The sequence below is a fragment of the Phragmites australis genome, chromosome 1 (genome assembly GCF_958298935.1).
Source record: "Phragmites australis chromosome 1, lpPhrAust1.1, whole genome shotgun sequence".
NCBI lineage: Eukaryota > Viridiplantae > Streptophyta > Magnoliopsida > Poales > Poaceae > Phragmites > Phragmites australis.
This window is the reverse complement of record NC_084921.1, coordinates 39,756,547-39,782,960: the sequence shown is the minus strand read 5'-3', so window position 1 is coordinate 39,782,960 and position 26,414 is coordinate 39,756,547. Positions and strand designations below refer to the sequence as shown.

The 26,414-nt window shown below is 47.6% G+C and overlaps 2 protein-coding genes and 1 pseudogene across 2 annotated transcripts; 2 read left to right on the top strand and 1 right to left on the bottom strand.

Annotated features, from left to right (window-relative positions):
- The first annotated feature begins 10,953 nt into the window (after positions 1-10,953).
- LOC133884771 (mitogen-activated protein kinase kinase kinase 17-like) lies at positions 10,954-12,760 on the top strand (annotated as a pseudogene).
- A 5,884-nt stretch (positions 12,761-18,644) lies between these two features.
- LOC133918698 (spindle assembly checkpoint kinase-like) lies at positions 18,645-21,066 on the top strand. The gene has a single exon (XM_062362712.1). The coding sequence runs from the start codon at positions 18,660-18,662 to the stop codon at positions 20,478-20,480; it is 1,821 nt and encodes a 606-aa protein (XP_062218696.1). The 5' UTR covers positions 18,645-18,659; the 3' UTR covers positions 20,481-21,066.
- A 2,793-nt stretch (positions 21,067-23,859) lies between these two features.
- On the bottom strand, positions 23,860-25,977 carry LOC133918705 (mitogen-activated protein kinase kinase kinase 18-like). Its single transcript, XM_062362725.1, has one exon. It carries the CDS (start codon positions 25,758-25,760, stop codon positions 24,432-24,434), a length of 1,329 nt encoding a protein of 442 aa, XP_062218709.1. The 5' UTR covers positions 25,761-25,977; the 3' UTR covers positions 23,860-24,431.
- Between the last annotated feature and the right edge of the window lie 437 nt (positions 25,978-26,414).

Genomic DNA, 26,414 nt, shown 5'->3' with positions numbered 1-26,414 from the left:
TTAGCGCGATTTTGGCATTGTAACGGTCGGTAACCGCTGCAATTAGCACGATTTTGGCATTTTAACGGTGTATCGTGTTATTTCGACGATGCATTGCGTTATTAGTTCGGTTGTGAACTGTGTAGTAGTTTTTTTTGTGTAAAATGCATTGTTCGGTGATGAGTTCAGGTGATTCGTTGAGTTATAGACCTTATTACATTGAATTGTCCATGTACATGTGAATGATGGTAATATTTGTGCTACATAATCGGTTATTTAGGTGTATATGATGCTAATATTCGGTCAAATAAGTTTATTAGTTGGGTAAGCATTGATATTTTTTGTTCAATTGAGTTGGGTAACGATTTGAACACATGTGGGCATATGTATTAGTAGGTTAACCTTCAAGATTTCTTCTTCCTACAGAGAAATTGTCAAACTAATCGATGACAGATAAAGATGTGGTGTGGCAGCACGGGAACAATTTGGCTCCGGGTTTTAGGTGTAATTATTGCAATAAGGCGAAGAGAGGCGGTGGTGCCACAAGGTTAAAAGAACATTTGGCAGGGCGCGGATCAAATATTGTACACCGTGATAGGGTGCCTCCAGATGTATGTGATTATTTCAGACGTGAGCTGGATAGGGCAAGAGATAAGAGGAAGGGAAAGGCAGACGAGAGGGTTCGGAGGCAAGAATCAGCTAGAGTTCAAGTAGATTTGATAAGCGACAATGAGGACACGGAAGAGGAACAGATGCAGCGTGCCATAGGTCAATCGAGGGATGAGGAAGAGTTTAGAAGGAGGGCAGACGAGTCCTACGAGCATGGAGGTGGTAGTGATACTGACAGAGGGGGCTCTGTGTTAAAGAGGTTGCTTAGGAGAGCATCGTCAACAAGGGAGCTACCACCAAGTGTCCGGGATTACAATGTTGCTGTAGCAAAATCCCCTGTGCAACCGAGGATTGACACCGGGTCATGGAGTGCCAAGGGAAAGAAAGCGAAGGAAGCTATTGGTGTGGCATGATCCAATTTTTTTTACACTTCAGGCATTCCTGGCAGAAGGGCGGACGATGCATTCTTTATCGCTGCAGTTAAAGAAACACAAAAATGGAGTGAGTGATTTAGTTTGCCATGAATTTATTATTGTCATACTTCTTTCTTTTTGAGGTCTGATCATTTGTTCTGTAACAGGCGAGGGTGTACCATCTCCAACGGGGCGGGATATAGATGGTAAGTATCTGGACGAGAACGAAAATGCCTTAAAGAAAATATTTGACAAGTGGAAGCTAGAATGGCCAGAATATGGTGTTACTATAATGTGCGATTTGTGGATGGGACCGACGCACATGAGTATTATTAATTTCCTCTTATATTGCAATGGTCGTATATTTTTTCACAAGTCTGTTGATGCGACTGGCTACAGTCAAGATGCAAAATATTTGAATAAGGTATATTATTTTTCTCAGTTGCTAACATAGTATTTAAATTGTTGCATATTTATTTGGTTCAATTTATTTGGTTCATTATTTTATGCAGGAGATAAGGACAGTGGTAACTGATTTGGGTCCACAAAATATTGTACAGATTGTGACTGATAACGGGTTCAACTACAAGAAGGCATGTCAGGTTCTGAGAAGGGAATATCCTGCTATCGCGTGGCAGCCTTGTGTGGCATACATGATAAATTTAATGTTAAAATCGGTTGGTGATTTTAGAGAACACGACATTGTCATCCAAAGTGTAAGGGCTATATCACGATGGCTGTACAATCATTCGAAACTACATGAAATGATGAAGGCGGCAATTGGTGGAGAGTTGGTGAGGTGGAATGCCACAAGATTTGGAACTAACTACCTATTTCTTGATAGCTTTCTATGATGAAAGGATAAGTTCACGCAATGGATGGCATCTAGTGAGCTCCAGCAGTCTCGATACATTAGTTCTGATATTGGGAGATATGCACGTAGTTGCCTATCCAGCTTACCATGGTGGGACAATCTAAAAATGGTTGTCGATTCCGTCCAGCCATTGTATGCATTCCTCCATTTTACGGATCAGGACAAAGTGCCAACATTGAGTGAGGTGCTCCTGAGATACACCATTCTGAAGCATGAGTATGAATTGTTGTATCAGAATGATAGGGATTCTTTGGATAAGTACATGGCAATTGTCGATCGTAGAATGAATGATCTAGCCAATGGGACATACATGAATGCCGGTAATACACTCCTACCACTTTTCAAATGCTTGTGTTTCTAATGCTTTTAGTACTAATGTTTTGATCATCAACTTGCAGCGGCCGCTTTGAACCCCCGCACGCATCACGCGTATGGCACAGGTCCAACCTTGTTCGAAGATCTCCGTGAGGCATTTCAGAGGCTGACTGATGTTACTACTGCCGCGGAAGCACTTATTGAGGCTAAAACGTATCGGACAAAGTCTCTCTCATTCTCAGGTCCTCTAGCTGCACGGATGGCTTGTGACGGCAGAACTCATTCGGGCACAAAAATTTTTACATATCTATCTGATCCGTCATTTTACCTACTTTTCTGAGCCTCATATCACTATACCTACTTGCAGCGCAATGGTGGTCTATGTTTGGTTCGTCTACACCTACACTATCAATGCTTGTTAGACGCCTAGTGTCACAGTGCGCATCATCTAGTGGGTGTGAGAGGAACTGGAGTACATTTGCTTTCATCCACACTAAAGTTCGCAACCGATTAAGCTATTTTGCAAGGACAATAGTCAACCACTTCTGCATAGACAGGACCAACATGGGCTGAGTTTAAAGCAGAGTTGCTATCGACACGACGGCTAGTGCTAATGTCCACCGATGAGTACAATATGGCCGAATGTAATCGGCCCCCAAGCTGGTGGTTCTAAAGGTGATGCAAATTTACTTTCGAAGGTCATGACAATTCCATATATATTTATTAATTTTAGGCTCTGCATATGTAATATACGCATATATTCGAAACAATAATTATATGTTCGTGCTTGAATTGCTATTACTATCTGTCTGTTGCCTTCGAAACAAAAAAAAATAGCAAAGGTCATGCCAAAATTTTATACGATATTAGAAAACATATCATGGTTATATACTATTTTTCCTCATGATTTAGTGGTCAATTATTTGTTTATTATGATTTTTCAACTTAATTATTGATAATGCATCCACACATGTGGTAATCGCTAAAAATCGATCGGTTATCGCATCAATTCGGTCGGTTTTCGACCTGTCGGTTACCGCCCAAACCGCTCGATTTATCGAGCAAACCGCTCGGTAACCGGTCCAAACCAACCAGTTAACGAGAGGGCAAAAACACGATTTTTTTGCAAAAATTCAAATTTTGCCGAATGAATTTTCTCCAAATTTTTTTGAATTTTTGACCGGTAACCGCGGTTACCGCGAGATTTCGGTTACCGCCGGAGCTCGGTAACCAAGCTCCGGTCGGTAACGTGAACCTTGGTGATAACCCACTCATACCTTTCATCACTCATTTGTAAATATCTACTAAATTTATAGTCATAATATTGTGACTAGCCATGTTTGTGTCGTAGAGCAGAGCTCACTTCTCCTTTATTTCATTCTCAATCCACTCTCTAAATAACCTCATAGATGACCCAGTCATCCGTGTTATGTCAGCTTCATTTTTCGTTGGCAGGGATTCAAGAGGTACTGACTCATCCTTTGGTCTCTTCACGAGCCTCTGTGCACGCTTCTATATTTACTTCTTCATTAGCTCATCCAGTGTCTTCTAAAGAGCATTAAATTTTCGTTGTTAGTTCTGACCACATAACCTCTTGAACATGTTAATGATGTCTTTGTTCTTGAATTAGCGAAAGAAATTTACACAGAATACCTCATGCACCACCTACTCTACATATCTTGCCACACATGTCACATCATGCATCGTCCATTCCATTCTGCAGATCTTGAATTGCCTTGAGCATCCCTGCATGCCGGTCATGTATAAGACACACGTTCAACCGAGCACGCACAATTATCATCCTGATACAGTACATGAACTAATATCAACTGTTGGTGTTCTCACTCTCCACAAATGAAAAGGACAACGGTAGCACTTGATTGTTCCTGTCAATCTCAATAACAGTCAGGATTTGTCCCTTGTACATGTCAGTAAGGAAAGTGTTATCAATGTAGAGGATAGGCTGACAATATTCGAAAGCTTTGATATATTGTCCTAATATGAAGAATCATTGCTTTAGAACATACTTGGTAGGTTTGGACAACAATGAGTACTTATCAATGTTGTAATACGTCCTCAGGTTACTTTGAGTAATAGTCTGCTGCAAATGTGGAAGATTGTCATATGACATTTTGTAGGTCTCAAACCTTATCTCATTTGTCTTTCTCTTTGCCATACATGTCTTATTGTAACTAATAGTGCATTTGTACTCCTCCTCAATTGTTCTGATTATGGACTCTGGTTCTTAGTTCAGTTTTTTCATAATCTGGGTGTACACCACATTGGCGACAAAGGTTGAGGTGGTGTTCCCGTGGCTAGGCTCAAGTTCATTCATCGTGCAAGTGTGGTCTACCACAATTGACACCTTTTAATACTCAATCCACTTCCCCTTAAAGTCATGCACCTACCACGGACAACCCTTCTTCACATACTTGACATCATATTTCTTTTTACTTGACTTGACAACATAAAACTATCGTCAAAGTGATGCCATCTATTGAGTCATAGCATCCTCCGTAGGATTGTTTGTCACAAGGTTGTTAGAGTTGAGATTGTTCCAGTCCATGGGAACATGAGCATCGTTCTCATCATCCGACATGACATACTCTAGAAATTCGTCAATCTCAATATTATTCCTCTCCATCTGTTTAATTAGAGAAGAAATTTGTTCACTCTCATCTGCCTCACTGGTCAGTTCAGTCAAATAAACCGACGAATATGCAACATCCAAATCAACATTCTCATTACCCTCATCCTCATCATACATTTCCTCATCACCCTTCTCCTCCGCGTACCCTCACCCTGCATCTCCCTAACTGACTCCTTATTCTTCCAATGCATAGGCAATATAGGTGGCCAACTTTTTTACACAACATCCTACAGATACATCCTCCAGACTTGATCTTCCCTGAGCGGGTATAACTCTCAGTACACATCATCTCTCATATAGTTATCCACAATGCTAATGACTATCTCTTGAACCTCAGTGTCTATTTTGAAGCCCCGCATCAACTAAGAGTACAAGTGTCTGATATTTTTTTACATAGGTCTAGAGATACTCTTTTCTATTCACTCAATACAAACAATACTAACCATTCTAGACTATATAATATTTTATTGTCCCCATAAAAAAATCATAAACTACTAATTATCCAATATACCTGTCAACCATCGACAAAAAATCATAACATTATTGCAAATGAAAATAAAAAAATTACTTAAAACTATAGCTACAATAATACAACATTCATTATGGTCCAATAGTTAATCTATATTACAACAAAATATACCTAGATCGCTGCATCAAACACCTCTAAATACTACATCTACCATCTCAATTATATCGACACTATATCTATATCATACATCTAACAACTAACATATGTCTAAATACTACATCTAATTACTAAAATATATGTACAAACAGAATCTAATTACTAAACTATATCTAACTCTAATTTTAAACCTAAATCGACATTCTAACCTACGTCTAAGGGCTATCCTACCGAATTTATAAAAAAAATAGATAAAAAATATACCTCCTTCCTCCGATAGGGCTTCGCCTCCAATTTCCTCCTCTCTCTTCTCCTCCTTTCCTCCCTCTCTCTCAGCTAGGTCGAAAAGAAATAACCGTTGACGTTGGCAAGGCCGACGCGACCAATTTTTATACCTAAAAGGTCTCGGCCAAACATTGGATAATACCTTTTGGGTATGCCCACCGAACGTCGCTAAGCGAGCGAGACCATATGCTATCGGTTTTTTTTTTATTAATGGGGCTCACAAGTTGTCACTCATTCATAGAAAGACATCGCTCTCGCTAGATGAACGGGTGACGGTAATCTATTATTATTATTTTTTTGAAACGATTATATAATTTTGTATATATATATAATTCCGCCACGACGCGACGCGCAGACGTGGGTGGGAAACTACCCTGATCAGCTGGTCTGCAGTGAGTCGGGGCCCCTTGCGCAGGCGCAGCGTGCAATACCCGTGGCCACAACGGAGATGAGGAAATCACAGAAAGAGATTCAATGATATTCATTTTGCTTTCCCGTTCTTCTTTTCGTTAGGTTGATGGTGCGATTGGATATTTTGACACGCGATATTAAAGGCAACAAGGTATTCAGGATACTTTAAGTTAGTAAATGAATCACGTTAATAACGTGGTTAGGCTACCTATAATTTTTGATTAAAAATTAGGCCACCTATAATATTTTTGTACCCAGCTTGCTGATCATTATCCAACGCTAATTGCGCTGGATAGAATTGACGTCCCCATCAAGCGCTTGCAGTTGCAGTGCAAACTGCACTTGGTGAAAACGACATGTGCATCGAACTTTCACAGGGAAAATGGGGAGATTGGCAAAGGCCGTGTGCATGAACCTTTTGGATGGCTCTGCCGGTTGACCTCCTGTAAAAGGGGCCGAGGAACAGGCGGTTGGAAGTTCCAGCTAAGTGAGACCGGAGGGCCAGCCAAGTCGCCGGGAGAGGGCCTCCGTCTGCCGACGGCCAACAAGCTGGAAACTTCCGCGCTTGTTCCTGCGCTCCTTTTGGCAGCTCGCAACCTGGGACTTCTTTTTCTTTTCGTTGTTTTTGGATGAGAGGGAGCCTGAGACTGACATCATCCCTTGAGTAATGCTATCTTGACCTGATACAACATTCATTATGGTCCAATAGTTAATCTATATTATAACAAAATATCGCTAGATCGCTATATTAAACACCTTAAATACTACATCTACTATTTAAATTATATCGACACTATATCTATATCCTACATCTAATAATTAACATATGTCTAAATACTACATCTAATTATTAAAATATATGTTCAGATAGAATCCAATTGCTAAACTATGTTTAACCTTAATTTTAAACTTAAATCTACATTCTAACCTACGTTTAGTGACTATCCTATCAAATTTGTAAAAAAAATAGATAAAAAACGTACCTCCTTACTCTAATAGGGCTTCGCCTCTAATTTCCTCCTCTCCCCTCTCCTCCCTCTCTCTCAGCTAGGTCGAAAAGAAATAACCGTTGACATCGGCAAGGCCGACGTGACCGGTTTTTATACTAAAGAATCTCGACTGAACATTGAACGATACCTTTTGGGTATGCCTGCCGGACGTCGCTAAGCGAGCGAGATCCTATGCCATCGTATTTTTTATTTTTTACTAATAAGATCTATAAGGTGTCATTTATTCATAGAAAGATATTATTCTCGCTAGATGAATGGGTGACGGTAATCTATTATTATAATTTTTTGAAATGGTTATATCATTTTGTATATATATATAATTCCGCGACGCGCAGACGTGGGTGGGAAACTACCCTGATCAGCTAGCCTGCAGTGAGTCGGGGCCCCTTGCGCAGGCGCAGCGTGCGACGCCCGTGGCCACAACGGAGATGAGGAAATCACAGAAAGATATTCGATGATAATCATTTTGCTTTCCCGTTCTTCTTTTCGTTAGGCTGATGGTGCGATTCCATATTTCGACACGCGATATTAAAGGCAACACGGTATTCAGGATACGTTAAACTAGTAAGATAGATCAAGTTAATAATGTGGTTAGGCTACCTATAATATTATGATAATTTTTATTAAAAAATAGTATATTTTTACTATTTATTTTATTTTATTTATATCATTTATTTAGATATTTTGCTTTTCAAACTATATGAAAATCGAACTTCTAATTTTTTAAAGAATTTAATTTTAAATTTAACTATTTATTAATTATATTTGATAGGGACTCTTTATTTAATCTAAATCGTTTGATATTCGTAACTGATCTAGATTCTATTTTTAAAATTAATATGATATTTTTATAATTTTAAAAGTGAACATGATGATTTTTATTTTATTTTAAAAAAATATAATAGATAGATAGGTACATAAAGCTCGGAAGACGGACACGTTAATTTCACATGACTGTTTTCATGATAAGTGTAGTACACTACTCGGAATAGTTTATGGCCAGGACACGTACTGCAATGGAAAACCAACCCCGACCAGATATTATCAAGGAAAAGAGAAGCAACGCGGGTGAGCATGTGTGCTGGGCGTTCCAAGGCGCCGCATTCATTAGTCAGTACGCAGATTCATGGCCAGAAGCAACTAGGGATGTTAATGGGGATCCGATCTCTAATTCTTCGTGAAAAATTCCCCTATTAGAGAATGGAGATGAGGAGATTTTGTTCCCCGCGAACTTATATGGGGACGGAGACGGAAAGACGCTCCCTATTCTCGCTCCTCGCTATATCCCCGATATCACATATATATACATATTTTTCTTATTATATAAATGTACAAAACATTATAGTATGTAGAGTAAATAATAAATTACTTTTATTCTTTTTTGTCTAACCTATAATATTTAATCAATCTTATATTAATTACCCTCGTATACATCAATAAATTACTTATTTATATAACATACATATTATTAATATATAAAAATAATCAAATATCATTTAATTTTATATCTCATTGGGGACCCGATTCCCGCGAATTTCCCGCGGGGATAGGGATGGGAGAAATCTTTCCCCCGATAGCTAAATGAGGACGGGGATAAGGAAGCATTCCCCACGGGGACTAACCCCGTTGCCATCCCTAGAAGCAACCTGCTCGTGAGAAACTTATTAGAGCGTGTGCTGGGCACTCGTCAACTTTAAGGAAGAAGTGCATCGCGATTCTTCAAGTTCACGCGAGCAACTGTTTCAATAAATAAACAAGGGAGAAGGTGAGTCGAAACCCCAAGTATACAACGAATCTTGAGCAGTGCCAGTGTGCCGTGTACGTGGAATCAGCAAAACCGGTTGGTAAATGGTAATTGACTAAGCATGTCAAAAAAAAAATGGTAATTGACTAAGAGTCCCATGACATTTTTGTCCCCAGCTTGCTGATCATTATCCAACGCTAATCGCGCTGGATGGAATTGACGTCCCCATCAAGCGCTTGCAGTTGCAGTGCAAACTGCACTTGGTGAAAACGACATGTGCATCGAACTTTCACAGGGAAAATGGGGAGATTGGCAAAGGCCGTGTGCATGAACCTTTTGGATGGCTCTGCCGGTTGACCTCCTGTAAAAGGGGCCGAGGAACAGGCGGTTGGAAGTTCCAGCTAAGTGAGACCGGAGGGCCAGTCTAGTCGTCAGGAGAGGGCCGACGGCTAACAAGCTGGGGGGGGGGGGGGGGCGAAACGTCCGCGCTTGTTCCTGCGCTCCTTTTGGCAGCTCGCAACCTGAGACTTATTTTCCTTTTCGTTGTTTTTGAATGAGAGGGAGCCTGAGACTGACATCATCCCTTGAGTAATGCTATCTTGACCTGATCACATATCTGCGGCAAAAATCCAAAATTAGATAATATACACGACCGTATTTACCGAAATAGACAACATGTTAGCGTATTTACAATTTTAACATCCGTATTCGTCACACCTCGTGCTGAATATGGTACTGTAGTTCATATTCGACACACAGTGTGCCAAAAATAACATTGTAGCACCATTTTCGGCACACCGTGTGCCGAAAATGGACTGTAACACATTGTGCGCCGAAATACGGTGCTACATTCCATTTTCAGCGCACCACGCTCCGAAAATGAACAGTACCGCGCGTGAACAGTAACAGCAGTGCATTTGAATTTCGCTTTTCCTCTTTTTCAAAACGGTGGTCTTCTGTTACTCCAAAAATATTAAAACTTTTTTTACATATTCCATAATCTATGTGCAACCCATTTTAATTAGATTCACCAAAAAATCCTTTGTATATTTAAAACTAAAATTCTTAAAAAAAGACTACTTTTATAACTTGTAATAATTTTAAGTGTCTCAAATAAATTCCCAACAATCTAGAAAAAATCACTAATATTCTTCTTATGTGATGGACTAATTTCTAAAATTATTTTCAGCCCTAATTTATATGATGAAAAAATGAGTTACTTTGTAATGCTTCATTTACATGAAATGATAAAAATACATATAAATGAAGCATTACAAAAGAACTCACTTTTTCATCATATAAACTAGGGCTGAAAATAATTTTAGAAATTAGTACATCACATAATAAGAATATTAGTGAAATTTTCTAGATTTTTGGGAATTTATTTGAGACACTAAAAATTATTACAAGTTATAAAAGTAGTCTTTTTTGAAGAATTTTAGTTTTAAATATACAAAGGATTTTTTGGTGAATCCAATTAAAATGGGTTACACATGGATTATGGAATATGTAAAAAAAAATTAATATTTTTGGAGTAATAGAAGACCACCGTTTTGAAAAAGAGTAAAAACGAAATTCAAACGCACTGTTGTTACTGTTCACGCGCGGTACTGTTCATTTTCGGAGTGTGGTGTGCCGAAATACAGTGCTACAGTCCATTTTCGGCACACCGTGTTCCGAATATGAGCCCATATTCAGCACACGGTGTGTCGAATACGGATGCTAAAATTGTAAATACGTTAACATGTTGTCTATTTCGGTAAATACGGTCGTGTATATTGTCTAATTTTGGATTTTTGCCCATATCTGCACGTGTGTGGACTTCTCTTTGAAGATGGTTCGTGGTTTTCGACCCCATGCACCGACTCCCTTCCAGTGCAGCAATTCGACGTTGGAAAAGGTATGCCCATCAGGAAGAGGAACGAAGGAATTTTTCAGGACTGCAAACTTAACGTGCGTCCATTTTGACAGTCCCAGTCCAGACTAGAAGTGAGATACATCGAGTTCAGAGGTCTAGATCCGGCTAACACGAGCGCGCAGCGCGCTTCAAGCAGAGATAGATACTCGGACACGCCCCGCACCTACCACGAGCCGATCTCTGGTCCGTCAAGCTGAATTCACGAGGAAACATCGCTCGAGCGTCCAAAAAGACGGGACGATTTGGCCATCCGCTTCTGCGACAAGCCCGTTACGCCGTCCCCTTGGCGTTGACGGGCGCTTCCCCGCCAATCGCTCACTTCCCGCACGTTCTCTCACTCGTCAGTCCGTCACATGCAGACGACTCGACGTGGGCGTACAAATAGACAGACGCGCGCGGGGGGTCCGAGCAAGATCAGAGGGAAGGACGAGGAGGAGAGACGGAGGCGCGCAAGAGGGGGACGTGGGGGCGTTCAGTGCTTAGCTATCGGTTGAATCTCATTCACCCGGTAGATCTAGCCCCCCACAAAATCCCCGTAACAACTTGCGCGGAACCCAAATCTCTCCTCCGACTCCAACCGAGGATGGACGCCGCCGCGAAGCAGCTCAGGCGGCTCCGCACGCTCGGCCGCGGCGCGTCGGGCGCCGTCGTCTGGCTCGCGTCGGACGAGGCCTCGGGGCAGCTGCTGGCGGTCAAGACGGCTGCGCCCGGAGCGGCGGAGCAACTAGCGCGCGAGGGGCGCGTCCTGTCCGGGCTCCGCTCGCCGCACATTGTGCCCTGCCTCGGCTCGCGCGCCGAGGCCAGCGGCGAGTACATGCTGTTCCTCGAGTTCGCGCCAAGCGGCGAGGAATGGGGGGCGCCTAGCGGAATGCGCCATTAGGACGTACGCGGCGGATGTGACGAGGGGGCTGGCTTACCTCCACGGGGAGTCGATCGTGCACGGGGACGTCAAGGCAGCCAACATCATGGTCGGCGCCGACGGGCGGGCAATGCTCGCGGACTTCGGGTGCGCGAGGAGAGTGGATTGCGAGCGTCCGATCGGCGGCTCGCCGGCATTCATGGCAGTATGGCACCGGAGGTGGCGCGTGGGAAGGAGCAGGGCACTGCGGCCGACGTGTGGGCGCTCGCCTGCGCCGTCGTTGAGATGGCCACCGGCGCCGCGCCGTGGAGCGATGTGGACGACGTCTTCGCTGCCGTTCACAAGATCGGCTACACGGACGCCGTGCCGGAGGTGCCCGCCTGGCTGTCAGCAGAGGCGAAGGACTTCCTCCGTTTGTGCCTGGAAAGAAACCCGCGTGACCGTCCCACCGCCGCGCAGCTACTGGAGCACCCGTTCCTCGCGTCAGCCTCCTGCGACGCCGAGCCGGCGAACCACGACTGGTTGTCCCCCAAGAGCACACTGAACGCAGTATTCTGGGAGTCCGTCGACGAGGGTGACGAAGCGGACGAGGAGGCGTCGGAGAGCGCGGCTGGAAGGATCAGCTCACTGGCGAGCCCCTGCTCGGCCTTGCCGGATTGGGATTACGATGAAGGCTGGATCAAAGTGCACAGCGATTGCTCCAGGGTCTCGGAGGCGCCGGCAACCACAGTGACGGCCGGTGCAGGTTTTGGCCTTAGGAGCGAAGCGATGGATGCCGCCAAGGTTGTTCTCCACGTTGTCGATGTGGAAAACGCCATTAGATATCCTACGTGTAATGTAGGATCGATCGAAGATTCCGCAGAGTGCGAAAGGCATTCGAGTGTGAGAGTAGGCAGTGGTATAGTGCCGTATTCCTGCCCGGTTGCTTGTCGCCCGGGCGAAATCGTGGAACTCAGCTGTCGTTGTAATGGGAAAAGAGAAAACAAATTTGATTTTTTTGCACAAATTTTGCCATCTCATGAGCTTCGGTTTGCTGTGGACATTGTTACATCTGGTAGACATTGTTGAAGGGAACTCTTGGGAACTGGCGCTCCAGACTAAGTTTTTTTTTTTTTTTTTTGAACGAACAAACACTGGATGTGTTTATTTCATTGATAAAGAAAGAGTAAAAAGGAGCGGGCTGATCACAAAAAATAACCCAGGCCCAACTAAAAAAAGGGAAAGCCAGAAAAAGAAAGGAAAACAAAGAGGGGGAAGAGACTATACAAGACCGGTGCAGGCTATATATCCAGGTCAGTCAAGTAATCCGCCGCGCTCTGGAAGGAATCCAAGTTCAGGCCTCCTCTTTTATCTTTGCGATGAGAGTTTGGGTTCAAGATTCTTGGCACTGGAAAATCCGTGCATTCCTCTTCTTCCAAACCTCCCAACTCACCAGCATAGTCACGGTGCAGATGGCCTTCCGTGTCGTATCTCTCAAGGTTGTGATATTGGTCCGCGAGCCATGAATCGTTTGAACCGATTGCCACAACTGTGGCTTTAAAGTCCAACACCCCGACCAATTTGCAATGTAGTCCCAAATCCTTCTAGTGTATCTGCAATCACCCAGGATGTGTAAGGCCATCTTCGGGTTCTAACGATAAAGGGAGCAAGTCGGGTTATGGTCCCATCCCCTGGTCGACAGTCCAAATCCGATTTTGTATTACCAGTCATGCGAAGAGTTTGCACTTGGGTGGTGCTCAGGGGTTCCATATTAATGTTTGGTAGTTCACGCAGGCGGATCCAAAGAATTATGCCCAGTACATGGACAAAGATGTGTATTCTCCATCATGCGTGAGCTTCCACCATATACTGTCAGGCTCATTGGGGTTAAGGCTAAGTCCATCAACTGCGGTCTATAGGTTGACGAATTCTACGATATGCGTTATTGTAAGGGCCATCGAGAAGTTTAGGTCCGAGATCCAAGAGTTTTCTTGCAGCGCTTGTTGCACATTCCTTCCTTTTGCCTTTGATAGTTGAAAAATGGTTGGTGCCATGTCTCTGGGTCGCTATCCGCCTAGCTAGGACGAGTGCCAGAACTTGGTTGTCTTCCCATCACCGATGACTATCTAGGTGCAAGCGGCGAAGAGTAGCCTATCCGTATTTGTGCATGGTGTTTCCGTGCCGACCCACGTCTTGTTTGGGGATCTCCATTCGTGCCATAGCCAGCACAAGCGCAAAGCTCTAACAAATTTGTCAAAATCTAGGACCCCCAAGCCACCCAGCTCTTTCGATCACGAGGTTCTTTTCCAATTGATCTTGCATTTGCCCCGTGTGAGCTGGGCACCTCTAGCCCAGAGGAACCTCTTTCTGTGTCCGTCTAGCATGTTTAGGACCTCCTTTGGGACATTGAGCGCTGTGAGGAAATACACCGATTGGGACGATAGGATGGATTTCACAAGGGTTGTGCGCCCAATATGTGTAATGTGTTTCCCTTGACACGCGGTTAGCCAGCCAACATCTTTGTCCGCAAGGGGTTGAAAGTCAACCTTCCTGAGGCGCCTGATGGACAGAGGCCAGCCTAGATATCTGATTGGGAAACTGGTGATACTGACGGGTAGATCTTGCAGCAGTTCTTGGGTATTGATATTTTCGCACTTGATGGGTACGCTTGAGTTTTTTTGCATGTTTGTAATGAGGCAAGTGGTTTTCCACCCTGGACGAGTTCCTTCAGGTCCATGACGTAATGGGTGGTTACTCTGATAAAAATCGTGGCGTTGTCAGCGTACATGGAGGTTCTAAGTCATGGTCCTCTGCCTCGAGATGGTTAAGGATGCCAAGCTTAGTTGCTTGGTGTAGTAGCTCTTGTAAGGTATTAATGGCCCAAACAAAGAGAATGGGTGACATCAGGTTTCCCAGCCACAGGCCTCTACCGTGCATGATTAGCTTAGTGGGCACACCATTAACAAACTTTCGAGGTAGAGGTTACTAGGAGCGCCGATATCCAGTCCCATCGTATGGAGTCGAAGGCCTTGGAGATGTCTAATTTGACTTGTAGGGCCATTTTTTTTTGGCCTATGTGTAGTTTCCTCGTAAGGTTTCTGACGTACATATAGTTGTCATGTATTGCTCGTCCTTTTATGAAGGCACTTTGTGAGGGCGAGATTAGGGCGTTCATCAGTGGTGTGAGGCAGAGTGCAAGGACCTTGGATATGATCTTGGACACCCCGTGGATAAGACTAATAGGCATGTAGTTAGAAACGCATTCCACCCCTTCCTTCTTGGGCACGAGGACAACATTTGTTGTGTTATGAGGTTGAGGTCGTTGCATCGCAGGTTGTGGAATTGGTTAATTGCTGCCATGATATCGCCTTTGATGATTGGCCAACACAACTTGAAGAAGGCTGTCGGTGAATCAGGAACCAGGGGTTCTCGAATCCCGAGACTAGGCCAGTAATCCGCCATGTGGCGTCCTCCCGCGGAGGTCATCTCCGCGAGGTAAAAAAGACTAAGTCCCGGGAGAGGGCGCTCGGGGCCACAATCAGTGGTCCCCAAGTACCCGAGTTCCCCGATGATTTGCGAAGACTAAGTGACCGAGAAGAGAGTGCTCGGGAGGTGAACAGTGACTCCCGAGCCCTCAAGTCCCCCGACGACCAGGAGAACCGAGTACCGGGAGGGGTGTGCCCGGGGCTGCGAGCAGTGGCCCCCCGGGCACCCAAGTACCCCGAGGACCCAAGGAAGGTAGTTCCGGGAGAGAGTGCTCGGGGCTGCGAGCAGCGGCCCCCGAGCCCTCGGTTCCCCGAGGACCAAGAAAGGGCGCTCTCGGGAGAGAGTGCTCGGGGAGGTGAACAGTGACCCCCGAGCACTCGATTCCCCGACGGCCCAGGAAGCCCCCATTAGTGGCCCCCACAGGGGTCCAGCAATGAGGTGTTAGCCAGTGAAAGGCCTGATGCGGTATTTAAGGGCGCGCGTGGCCTGTCACCTCCAGCTGCTCCCACCACGTTCGGTGTCAGTCCATGCCATCCTCTGGCAGAAGGGCGTGGGGACATTTAATGCACGGGTCCCATCCCGCGCCATCCGGCGTGCCTCGGGATAGCATCGCGAGGACTGAGGTGTTCCGTCTGTCGCGCTGCTGTGGCAGGCGAACAAGACCGGGCGGGCACGCCGGGCCGCTATGCGGCTGCCCGGTGGGCCCTCTCCACGGCGCCCGTTGCTAGCGCCATCATGACGACTGAAGACCGGGTGCGGAGCGCATTTTCAACCCCCGTCACTTCGCGCAGAAGCCATGATGACGCCCTTTCCATTTATGGTGCCTTGGAACTCGTGCCCTCCCTTTCAGGGCACGCTACCGCCGGCGGGTATTTAAGGCAGCCGGCAGGCACGGACAAAGACATGCTGAACAGATCGAAGGCAGAGGCAATCCCACACGAATCCAAGCGAACAGAGGACGCTCGAACTCTCAGGTTCTTGCTCAGAGATAGAAGAACACCTTCGTACAGGCATAGAAGCTGTGACCATCGAAGAACAAGGAGCCCGAGGCTCTAGGATAGACAAACATTCTTGTAACCAGCACATTCCTGAGGGACATTCTCAGGGCATTTATAGCATCCACACAGGAGTAGGGTGTTACACGCAGCGCGACCCGAACCTGTCTAAAAGTCCCCCAGCGCATTTACTCTTTTCTTCATTAGATCATTCCACCCCACCTGCCATCGCATTTACATCAATTTATTTCTCCAGCAAACATATTCAGAATCATCCCCCGGTCGAATCTCTAAAAAGGGGTCCCTCAGGATCTCTGCGACAAGAGTTAACCCTCCGACAAAGGCCCCTGTGAAACCTTCTGGCCCTGACGCTTTGTTAGCTGGCATTTGAGAGATGGCACGAGTAACCTCCTTCTTAGTGAAGATTCTATCGAAGGATGATAGGTTGACCTGTGGTGACGACAGTAAGCCCCAATTGAAGTATGTCGTCCTCTGTAGTGGTCGGCCCATAATATTTGAGAAGTGTGCATTTTTTAGTGTTTCTTTGTCGTTGTGGTTGATAGCCCATCCATCATTTGACCGCAGCCATTGAATGTGGTTTTTCTGTTTTCTTGCATTAGCCCTAAGGTGAAAATATTTAGTATTTGCATCACCCTCTAGGGGGCAGGTCACTCTGGAGCATTGTTTTATCTTGGCTCTCTCTATCACTGCTAGTCCCATGACTCTTTTCTTCAAGGATCTTCTTAGACGTGTTTCAAGGTTCGAAAGTCTCCTATGCTCCTAAGCACAATCAAGGTGGAGGATGATCTCCAGCGCCATGTGTAGTTTGAGCTTGGCTTCATATATGATTGTTTTGCTCTATTTCCTGAGATGCTTGGGGATGCAAAGTAGCTTGTGATGTAGCCTGCGGAAAGGTTATGTGTGTCCAGACGGCGTCGTCCAATCCTGTTGGACGGCATCCTTGAAGCCTGCTATGTGTGCCCAGAAGTTCTCAAACCTGAAAAGTCGCGGTGGCCTTGGTCCTGTTTGTTTGGATAATAGGAAGGAGCAGTGATCTGAGTGGGATGAGGATAGTGCATGTAGCGTGTAATCAACAAAGTCGATATCCCATGCTTCATTGCAGAACACCCAGTCTATCCTGACCAGGGTCGGGTTCCGCCTTTAGTTGCTCCATGTGAAGCGGTGATTTTGAAGATTTAACTCATGAAGTTCACAGTGGTTCAAACTAAGGTAATGTTTGAATAGGGGTATTGCTCCACAACTTTTTAGGATTTTGTCCAACTAAAAATTGAAATTCTAATGAGTTGAATACAAATCTCCCATCCAAATGGATCTTTAGATGGTTCTCTTGTGACCCTTGCTGGCTACAATTCATTTCAAAATGAAAAAGGGCCAAGTGCTAAATTGCACATAATGTGCAGAGCATTCTCAATTTTCATATAACATGTCGCCATAAGACAACAATAGAATTGTTTCTCTATTTCACATGCGTGAGATTTGGTTCTCATATGATAATTTCTCAAATCGGACAATGATGGTCCAAATCCGCAACAGAGCAGGACAAAATTATCATCTTTTCTGTTCACAGACCCATGATTCATGTCACAAACTGCATTCTTTTTCCAGTTTTGTTAGTTGTCAGGCGTAAGAGATTTGCTTATTTCCCAGACACATTTGTACCATAAGTATCATCACAACCATAAAATCCCTTTTTTTTTCGGTCATGGAGCTACAATGAAATTTATAGTCACAATTGTGACCGTAAAAAACTCATCTAAGCAACCATAAGATCATGTTTGTTTTTACGGTTATGAACATGTATGATCATTAAAACTACACTAAATTTTAGAGTCACAGGGTGGCTTTTACAGTCACTAGTAATTACGATTGCGAGGATGGTTTTTTTACGGTTACAAATGTGATTGACATATAAGCAAAATCTCAATCATCTTAGAAGGAAACAAATCCTTTTTTCGCAACAAGCCGCCCTTCAATGGAAGTTTTTGCAAGTCAGACTGTTCCAGTCAAAGTCTGTTTGCTTTGAAGTGTAGACAAATTTTTAGGCACGTGCATAGAAAGAATGAGGCTTTGTAAAGCAGCAGGTTCAACGAATCAAGAACTATGGTTTGCAGGGAACAGTTGGGGTTAGAAACTTGGAGGCAAAGAATGGTGAGGAGTTGCGGCGAGTTTTCTTGTGGGTTTAATGAACAATCAGCTCCTGATATTAAATCGACTTGGAAGTCTTTATAATAATAAGTAGTGCATGCATGATTGGCAAGGTGCAGTTGTGAAGAGAAAGCCGAAGTGAAAACGCTACCATGCCGTGACGTTACCGATGAGATCATAGGAAAAGAGAGAGCGTAACGGCTAACGCAACGCATCGTTTATCCAGGTCCAGGTCTTATCCGCTGCGGCAGAGCAGCCGGTAGTGTCATGTAAGTATGTATGTACTCCAAACTCATAAGCTACTGAAGAGCCAAATCGGATCCGCCGAGTGTTCGGTTCACATGGGGATGCATCGATCAGGACTCAGGATCCGTCAGACGGAAAAGGCGAGCAGCATGGGGGGAAAGCCACGACCAGGACCGGAGCTACAAGTTCGTTACACCTTCCTTTGCAGGCAAACCACGACCAGAACCGGAGCCGCGCACAGAACGCACGCTGCCTATTTCGCCTCCCACCGGAGACTCCCCGCTCCGTTTCCGCACGTGTTCCACGACCCCCAAGCTGAGCGGGTGGTAGAAATAGACCTCCCCCTCCTCGCCGAACGCATAAATCTCACGCACACCATCCCGATTCCCATCCGCTTCCTGCGATTCCTCCCCGACTCCAAACCAGAAACAAAAACAGAGAACATGGACGCCACTAAGATGAAGCAGCTCAGGCGAGTCCGCACGCTCGGCCGCGGCGCGTCGGGCGCCGTCGTGTGGCTGGCCTCCGACGAGGCCTCCGGCGAGCTTCTGGCGGTCAAGTCGGTGGACGCCGGTGGGGCCGCGCAGCTGCGGCGCGAGGGGCGCGTGCTGGAGGGTCTCTGCTCGCCGCACATCGTGCCATGCCTCGGCTCCCGCGCCGCCGCGGGCGGCGAGTACCAGCTGTTCCTCGAGTTCGCGCCGGGTGGGTCGCTCGCCGACGAGGCCGCCAGGAGCGGGGGCCGCCTTGCGGAGCGCGACATCAGGGCGTACGCCGGGGACGTGGCGCGCGGGCTGGCGTACCTCCACGGGCTGTCGCTGGTGCACGGGGACGTCAAGGCCAGGAACGTGGTGATCGGGGGCGACGGCCGCGCCAGGCTCACGGACTTCGGGTGCGCGAGGCCCGTCGAGTCGTCGCGGCCTATCGGCGGCACCCCGGCGTTCATGGCGCCGGAGGTGGCGCGCGGGGAGGAGCAGGGCCCGGCCGCGGACGTCTGGGCGCTCGGATGCATGGTCATCGAGATGGCTACGGGGCACGCGCCGTGGAGCGACATGGACGACGTCCTCGCCGCGGTCCACCGGATCGGGTACACGGACGCCGTGCCGGAGGTGCCCGCGTGGCTGTCGGCGGAGGCCAAGGACTTCCTGGGCGGATGCTTCATGAGGCGCTCCAGCGACCGATCCACGGCGGCGCAGCTAGTGGCGCACGCGTTCGTCGCCTCCGCCGTCCGCGACCGCAAGGCAGAGCCGGCGAGGCAGGAGTGCGCGTCCCCGAAGACCACACTGCACGACGCGTTCTGGGACTCGGACACCGACGAGGAGGCGGACGAGATGTCAACCAGCCCAGCCGAGAGGATCGGGGCATTGGCGTGCACCACCTCGGTCTTTCCCGACTGGGACTCCGACGACGGCTGGATCGACGTGCAGGACGACCACACCGAAGCCTTCGGCGCGCCGCTGGCGCTGACTGAGGCGGCCGCCGCAGACTACTTCGTCTGGGCCGAACCATCGGATGAAGAGTTCGAGCAATTCGCCGCTGCCGCAGATGTCAGTGGCCATCTACATCTCCCGTACATTGCAGGAGCAACTGATGCCACCATTAGCCAGGGCAGTTTCCGTGGTTGTAAAATTCCGCACACGTTTGATCGCGCCGGGACTGAAACAGGGGGATCCCACCGCGTTTGTAACAGAAGCAGAGAAAAAATTAAACGAATTCCGCCCAAAATTTCTCTCTTTGCGATCTCCCGGTTGGCACATCACTGCCTGCATGTGCGTACGGTTCACGTTGCGATCATTGGACAGCTCGGAATCAAATTAGTTGAAGCAACAGCACCCAAACGACGTCGAGATTACTGTTTTCTTTTGAGACCGATCGAGATCGAACACGTTCACGAACGGCAATCTACCCCTTCTTGGTGAAGTAGGCAGGTTTGTTCGCCGAGCGGCCTTTACGTACGGCATCCTGGAACTGGACGAGGGCCGATCGCGCGTGTCGGCAGGATGCGTCAGCATGACGTCACGCTGGCACACGCTCCGGCTGCATATCTGAGTGGACCTCGCTTGGTCAACGGGATGTCCGCGCGATGAAACTTTTTTACGCGAGATCCTATGCGGTGCAGTGCAGTGCAAACTCTCTGCCTTTCTTGATGTCAAGACTGGTAACTGTGGAACCACATGATCCCGGCCACGAATTTCACAGATGAAGCACGGGCAACTCGAGTGAAAAACAGAGAATGTTCACCTTCCATTTTTACTGGCGCAAACTGAATCCAGCTCCAATCTTGCAAACCAGATAGATACACCAGGTAGAGGCAATGCATGGTGATAAGCTTTTCGCATCCTACAAGTGCGAGAACAGCGATAAGTCTCGCCTAACTTTTTTCCGAGATCGAAATCTCGCCGGCTTCATGGCTCCTTGTAGGATCTAGCGCGGTGCCTCATCCACAGTATTTATAAAATCGTCGGTAACCGTTGGATTATCACGGCTATCGATCGGTTCGATCTATACCGTATTTATAATTGATCGGTTTCGATTAAGTTTAAATTCAAAATTAAAAATATAAAATTTTTGATGAAATTCGATCAATTTCTATCTAATTTCACCGATTACTATGCGGTTAACGTGGTTTACGTAGTAATCTCGAGAGACTTTTTTTACATCAAACGCATTTGTAAACCATGCTCAATAGTAACATAAAACCGAGCCGTGACGCAAACACGGAAAACAAACGTCCCCATCGATCTACGCCGCGAAGAAGGAGCACGCACGCACAGTCTCACATCCTGCCTCTGCACATGGTGCAAGCGGGCGTTGCATCACGCGCGCGTGCCGTGCCGGTGAGAGCGACCCGGAGCAGATGCCCGTCGATGAACCCGATCGATATCTCACGTCCCCCATGCCAACGTGGTCTGCGGTTTTCGTCGGCACCACACCGACGCACGGCTGTTCACGCGATGTCGGATTGTACATCAGGTACCTGATCTGACTGGCCTCCAGTTAGGTTGCCACGATTAACATGGTTTTGTTTCAGTTGGATCTCCTCTGTGTTATATTTTTGGGAGCAGAAGCTGGATCTCCTCTGTTGCTCTGTTCCATAATTCCATTCTCTAGTGGCCTGTTAAGCCGGGACCGTTTTGGAGCCCGCGTCGTTCGGCGTGATAGGTCGGTCTGGCACATGTTTTGACTTGGCAAGCTAGGCATGTGGTCGGCTATCGTTCATTTGTATGACTTAGTACTATGTGAACTCTGGTTCCATTGGCATCAATCACTCGCCAATCGTTAGAAAAAAGAGAGAAAAACTCAAGCAAACACATGCTGCTGAACAGAGCTCGACCCAGCGAAATCCATGCGTTACCAACCCCCGGAGTCGAAGCGCGAGCTCGTGCCTAAATTCACCGGGTCCGGTCTGCGATTTTGCTCCCGTGGACCGGCGTTTGCGTGTCACACTTGAATTGACCTGAAGAACAAGGACCCAAAAAAACAACACAGCAAGACCAGTACTGGTCCACGGCACTGGCTCTGTGAAGCATGCACGAGCTAGCAGAATGTGGAGAAGCCCATTTCTATCATATCGTGAATTATAAAATTTTGTAGTATACAAATAAACTTTCAAATTAGGCTACTTTGTTTTTGCTTTTGTTTTAGAACTAGAATCTATAATCATAATAAGAAACAATCAAGCCTAATTACGACACATCATATCTCTCTGGGATACTACTAGTTGCGGAGGTTGGCGCAGAGATGTCCCTGTCTGGTAATCTAACCATAAATAAATCATCGTCTGTTGACATAAACAGCACGAGTTTCTTGTGACTTTTCAGAGAGGAGCAAGGCCGAGGCGGCGTAAGCACTAACGCCAGACAGACAACGACAGTGCGCGCAGGATGAGCAAAGCAGCAGTTTGGCACGCCAAGGTGACCCCTGGCAGCGGCCCGGGCCGGCGGCATCTGTATCTCCGGCTGAGATTTTTATTCACTCTCCCAATGCCGGTAGTCGAGTTTTATCCTCGCTCGGATGCATGCACCTGTGCTGTAGATACTTTATAGTGGTAGACTAGTAGTGTGCTGCCAGTAGTCGTCTGTCGAGAGTTCGAGACCAAGAGTGGCTAACGGAATCAAGGAATTTCTACCGGATCTGAGGAAGGCCGGACGAAATAGACTTGCCTGGCTGCCTGGCGCCGAGCCTGGTGCGTCACAGCGGGCGTCACCGACGTGCCGACGGATCATCACCACTCTGAGAGGGGCGACGTACCTTGCAGCAATGCGCCATGGAGACACTAAAATCTAGAAGTGATGAATGAATTCCACTTTGTGTTCCGGAAAAGTAGATCGAAGTGGTCAAGTGTCGATCGAGCCGAAAATAGATCGGGCGTTTACCGGCCGCCGGATCCCCTCGGGAGTTGATTTGGTCTCACGCCTCATCTGAAGTCTAACAAGTGACGCAATCGGTGAGATGCGGCGACCGCGAGGCTGAACTACGCACGCACACGATTCCTGACGCAAGTCAAATCTCTCTGGCGCTATCTAATAATCTTCGTTAAGCAGAAAGGCCGCTCCCGGTAATGGAATGTTGACCTACCCGTCGCAAGCAGTTGGGTGCCTTGCCATCCAAAGCTTACCCCCGATCTAGGGTTCTAGAGATAGACTAGAGGCCACTAAACTAGTCCATCACGCATTTCCCCTCTCTTGCTCCCTCTCAAGATTCAAGAATGGGCAGGGTGAGTTGAGATGTGAGGGAACTGGTTAGTGGGCGCACGGCAAGGTTGCCGAAGATTTAAGGCTGCCGTGTGCTTGTGTTGGTCACCAAATTCTCCTTAGCTGTGATGATCGCACTCTCTGCTGACAACAATATGGAACGCCGGCCAGCGCAGAAATATTCAGCATTTCAAAAATGCGCGAAATTCTTTGTCCAGGCATTATTCTCTTGTCAAAATAGTTTTCCAAGATGTAGACAACCAAAGAATTACCGTGGAGCAGAATAAATCAATCTTAGGTCAGGTAAAGAGCTCAGTAGGACAAAAGAAAAAAAGATCTAACGGCAGTAGAAACAAGCACAGAAGTTTCACGGAAGAGCTTTCCCTGAGGTTCGGACACGTGACGGGGTGAGGATTTGGACAAGCTCAAGGACCTCTCTCATATCTGCTTCCACGTGTAGCGAATAAGTATCAAACGTGTACGCCAAATTCAATTTTGTATTTGCCCGAAAGGCACACCACCAAGCTTGGAGAACACTGCCACTTGGCCTTCACTTGCATAACAGGCAGCGTGCCACTATGTACAGACCAATCCACGGGAGGGATTTAGCATAAAAATTGAGTGGGGTCATATTAGTGACCGAAGATTTACAATTTCATGAATAAAAACCTAAATCCATTAAAATTCAATGGAAAATAAGAATTTAAACAGTACATGTGCTCTCACTGGGCCTCTGGTGGGTCCGCCACATAAAGTAAGTTTTCACCACTCGCTAGCCAGTGTCAGAAGACCCCGAATGGATCTGATCACCGGCGGGAATGCTCCATTTCGCTAGTTCACTCGGACTCGGAGGCCACTCAGGCGAACTTCATCGTTATCTATTGGAGAATCATGCGAGGAATGTGCACAGATTACTGCTCGATGGCCGAGCATTTCTAAACAGGAATCGGCAGAGATATGGCATGTCCAGAAAGGCAGAAATACAGTAACCCAGAAAGTCCCAAATGTGATGCTTCCCAGTAGCTTCTACTGGTATGATCTAGTCACTACTTTCGGCATGTCCCTGAAGGAGGAGAGCGGATATACTCCCGGTTATTCCCAATCACTGGTCACTGATTCACGCGTCTGTCTAGAACAATGTTTCTGGAATCGTCGCATCGCACCAGCTCGGGATTTCTAGATTTCATGAGAATCAATGGTAATCAGATAATCATTTCGCGCAAACAGAACTGAAGAAAGAGTTAATCGGAGACAATTTGGCCGTAAAAATGGCTTTGTTATTTCACTATTATGTGAAGTATCGACAGGAGATACAGGTGGACGACACCGCTTTTCCTGCTGCTCGATTGACGGAGCAGTTAATCCTACAGCTACAGAACGCACAGGAGCGCCACCCTCTGCATCGACGTCGATGGGCTCGGCCTCTGTTTCCAACGCTTCACTCAGGACACACTCGTCCTCGCCGGCCATCTCCTCGGCCGCCTCTTTGGTCGGTGCCAAATTGCGGGCTTCACATTGCTCATCGAGCACTTCGATCCAGCCTTCGTCGGAATCCCAGTCTGGCAAGGCCGAGCAGGGCCCTGCCAATGCCTTGATTCGCCAGGCGGGACAATCTGACATGTCATCATCTTCCTCCTCGTCAGAGCCGGACTCCCAGAGTGCCGCATCCAGCGTGCTCTTCGGAGACACCCATTTCGCCGCCACCTCCTCTGCCTTTACGCCGCAGCCGGTTGACGCCAGGAACGGCTGCTCCAAGAGCTGTGCCGCCGTGCACCGGTCGCGTGGATTCCTTGCGAAGCACTGGGATAGGAAGTTCTTGGCCTCCGCGGAGAGCCACCCGGGCACCTCCGGCGTGGCGTCGGTGTACCCAATCCGGTGCACCGCAGCGAGCACGTCGTCCATGTCGCTCCACGGGGCGCGGCCGGTGGCCATCTCAACGACGGTGCATCCCAGCGCCCAGACGTCGGCCACGGGGCCCTGCTCCTCCCCGCGCGCCACCTCCGGCGCCATGAACGCCGGCGTGCCGCCGAAAGGGCCCGCGGAGCCCACCGCCCTCGCGCACCCGAAGTCCGCGAGCTTGGCACGGCCGCCGGCGCCGACCACGACGTTCCTCGCCTTGACGTCCCCGTGCACGAGCGACCTCCCGTGGAGGTACGCCAGACCGCTCGCCACGTCCGCCGCGTAGGCCCTGATGGCGCGCTCGTCCAGCCGCCCGCCGCTCCTCGCCACTACGTCGGCGAGCGAGCCGCCGGGCGCGAACTCGAGGTACAGCTGGCACTCCGCGGCGCCGGCGCGGAAGCCGAGGCACTGGAGGACGTGCGGGGAGCGGAGCGAGGACAGGATGGCCCCCTCGCGCCGCAGCTGCTCCGCGGCGCCGGCGGATGCCGACTTGACGGCGAAGAGCGCGCCTGAGGCGTCGTCGGCGGCGAGCGAGACCACCGCGCCGGACGCACCGCGGCCCAGCGTGCGGACGTGTGTCCACCGGCCGCTGACCTCTGTTGCCATGCCTCGTGCCCGGCTCTCTGTGCTTTCTCGGCGCTCGTTTGTTCGAATTGGTTTGTGCGATTTGCCGCTTGCGTGCGTCTCGCCCCTGTTCAAAGTGGAGCGCGCGTATTTATAAGTTGGGCGGCGAAAGATATCGAAGCTGCCGTGGTGGCTTGGCTTCCATCCGTACCGTACTAGCGAGCGATTCCTCCGCGGTGTGCGCCGGCGTGGCGTGGAAAGCATGCGGTGGGACGCGAGAGAAGTGGAGGGGCTGGCGTGTGCGCCGCTCGACGCGGGGGCTGACCGATCGGCGATCGGCGACGTGGCTGGTGGCGAACCACGTGGGGATTTCCGGTTTTTGGGCGGGGGAATTGGAAAACGAGGCCAATTTGGGCGTGGGAACCTTTTTAAGTCCTTGACCCTGGTTGTTTCGGTCGAGAAAAACAGCTTTCAGATGTGTATTGTAAAAAATTGGAGGTAAAAGAATTGATAGCTATTTAGCAATTTGGATTTTGTGAGTTATATTATTGTTTTTTATGTTAAAGGTATATAATGCCTTTAGCTGTTTTGAGTTCCATATTTACCCATCGGACTTCTAGAATATTTATGAAAACAAAAATATATAAATAAATAGTAAAAGATACATCGTCTATACAAATTTGATTTTTTTGTCTA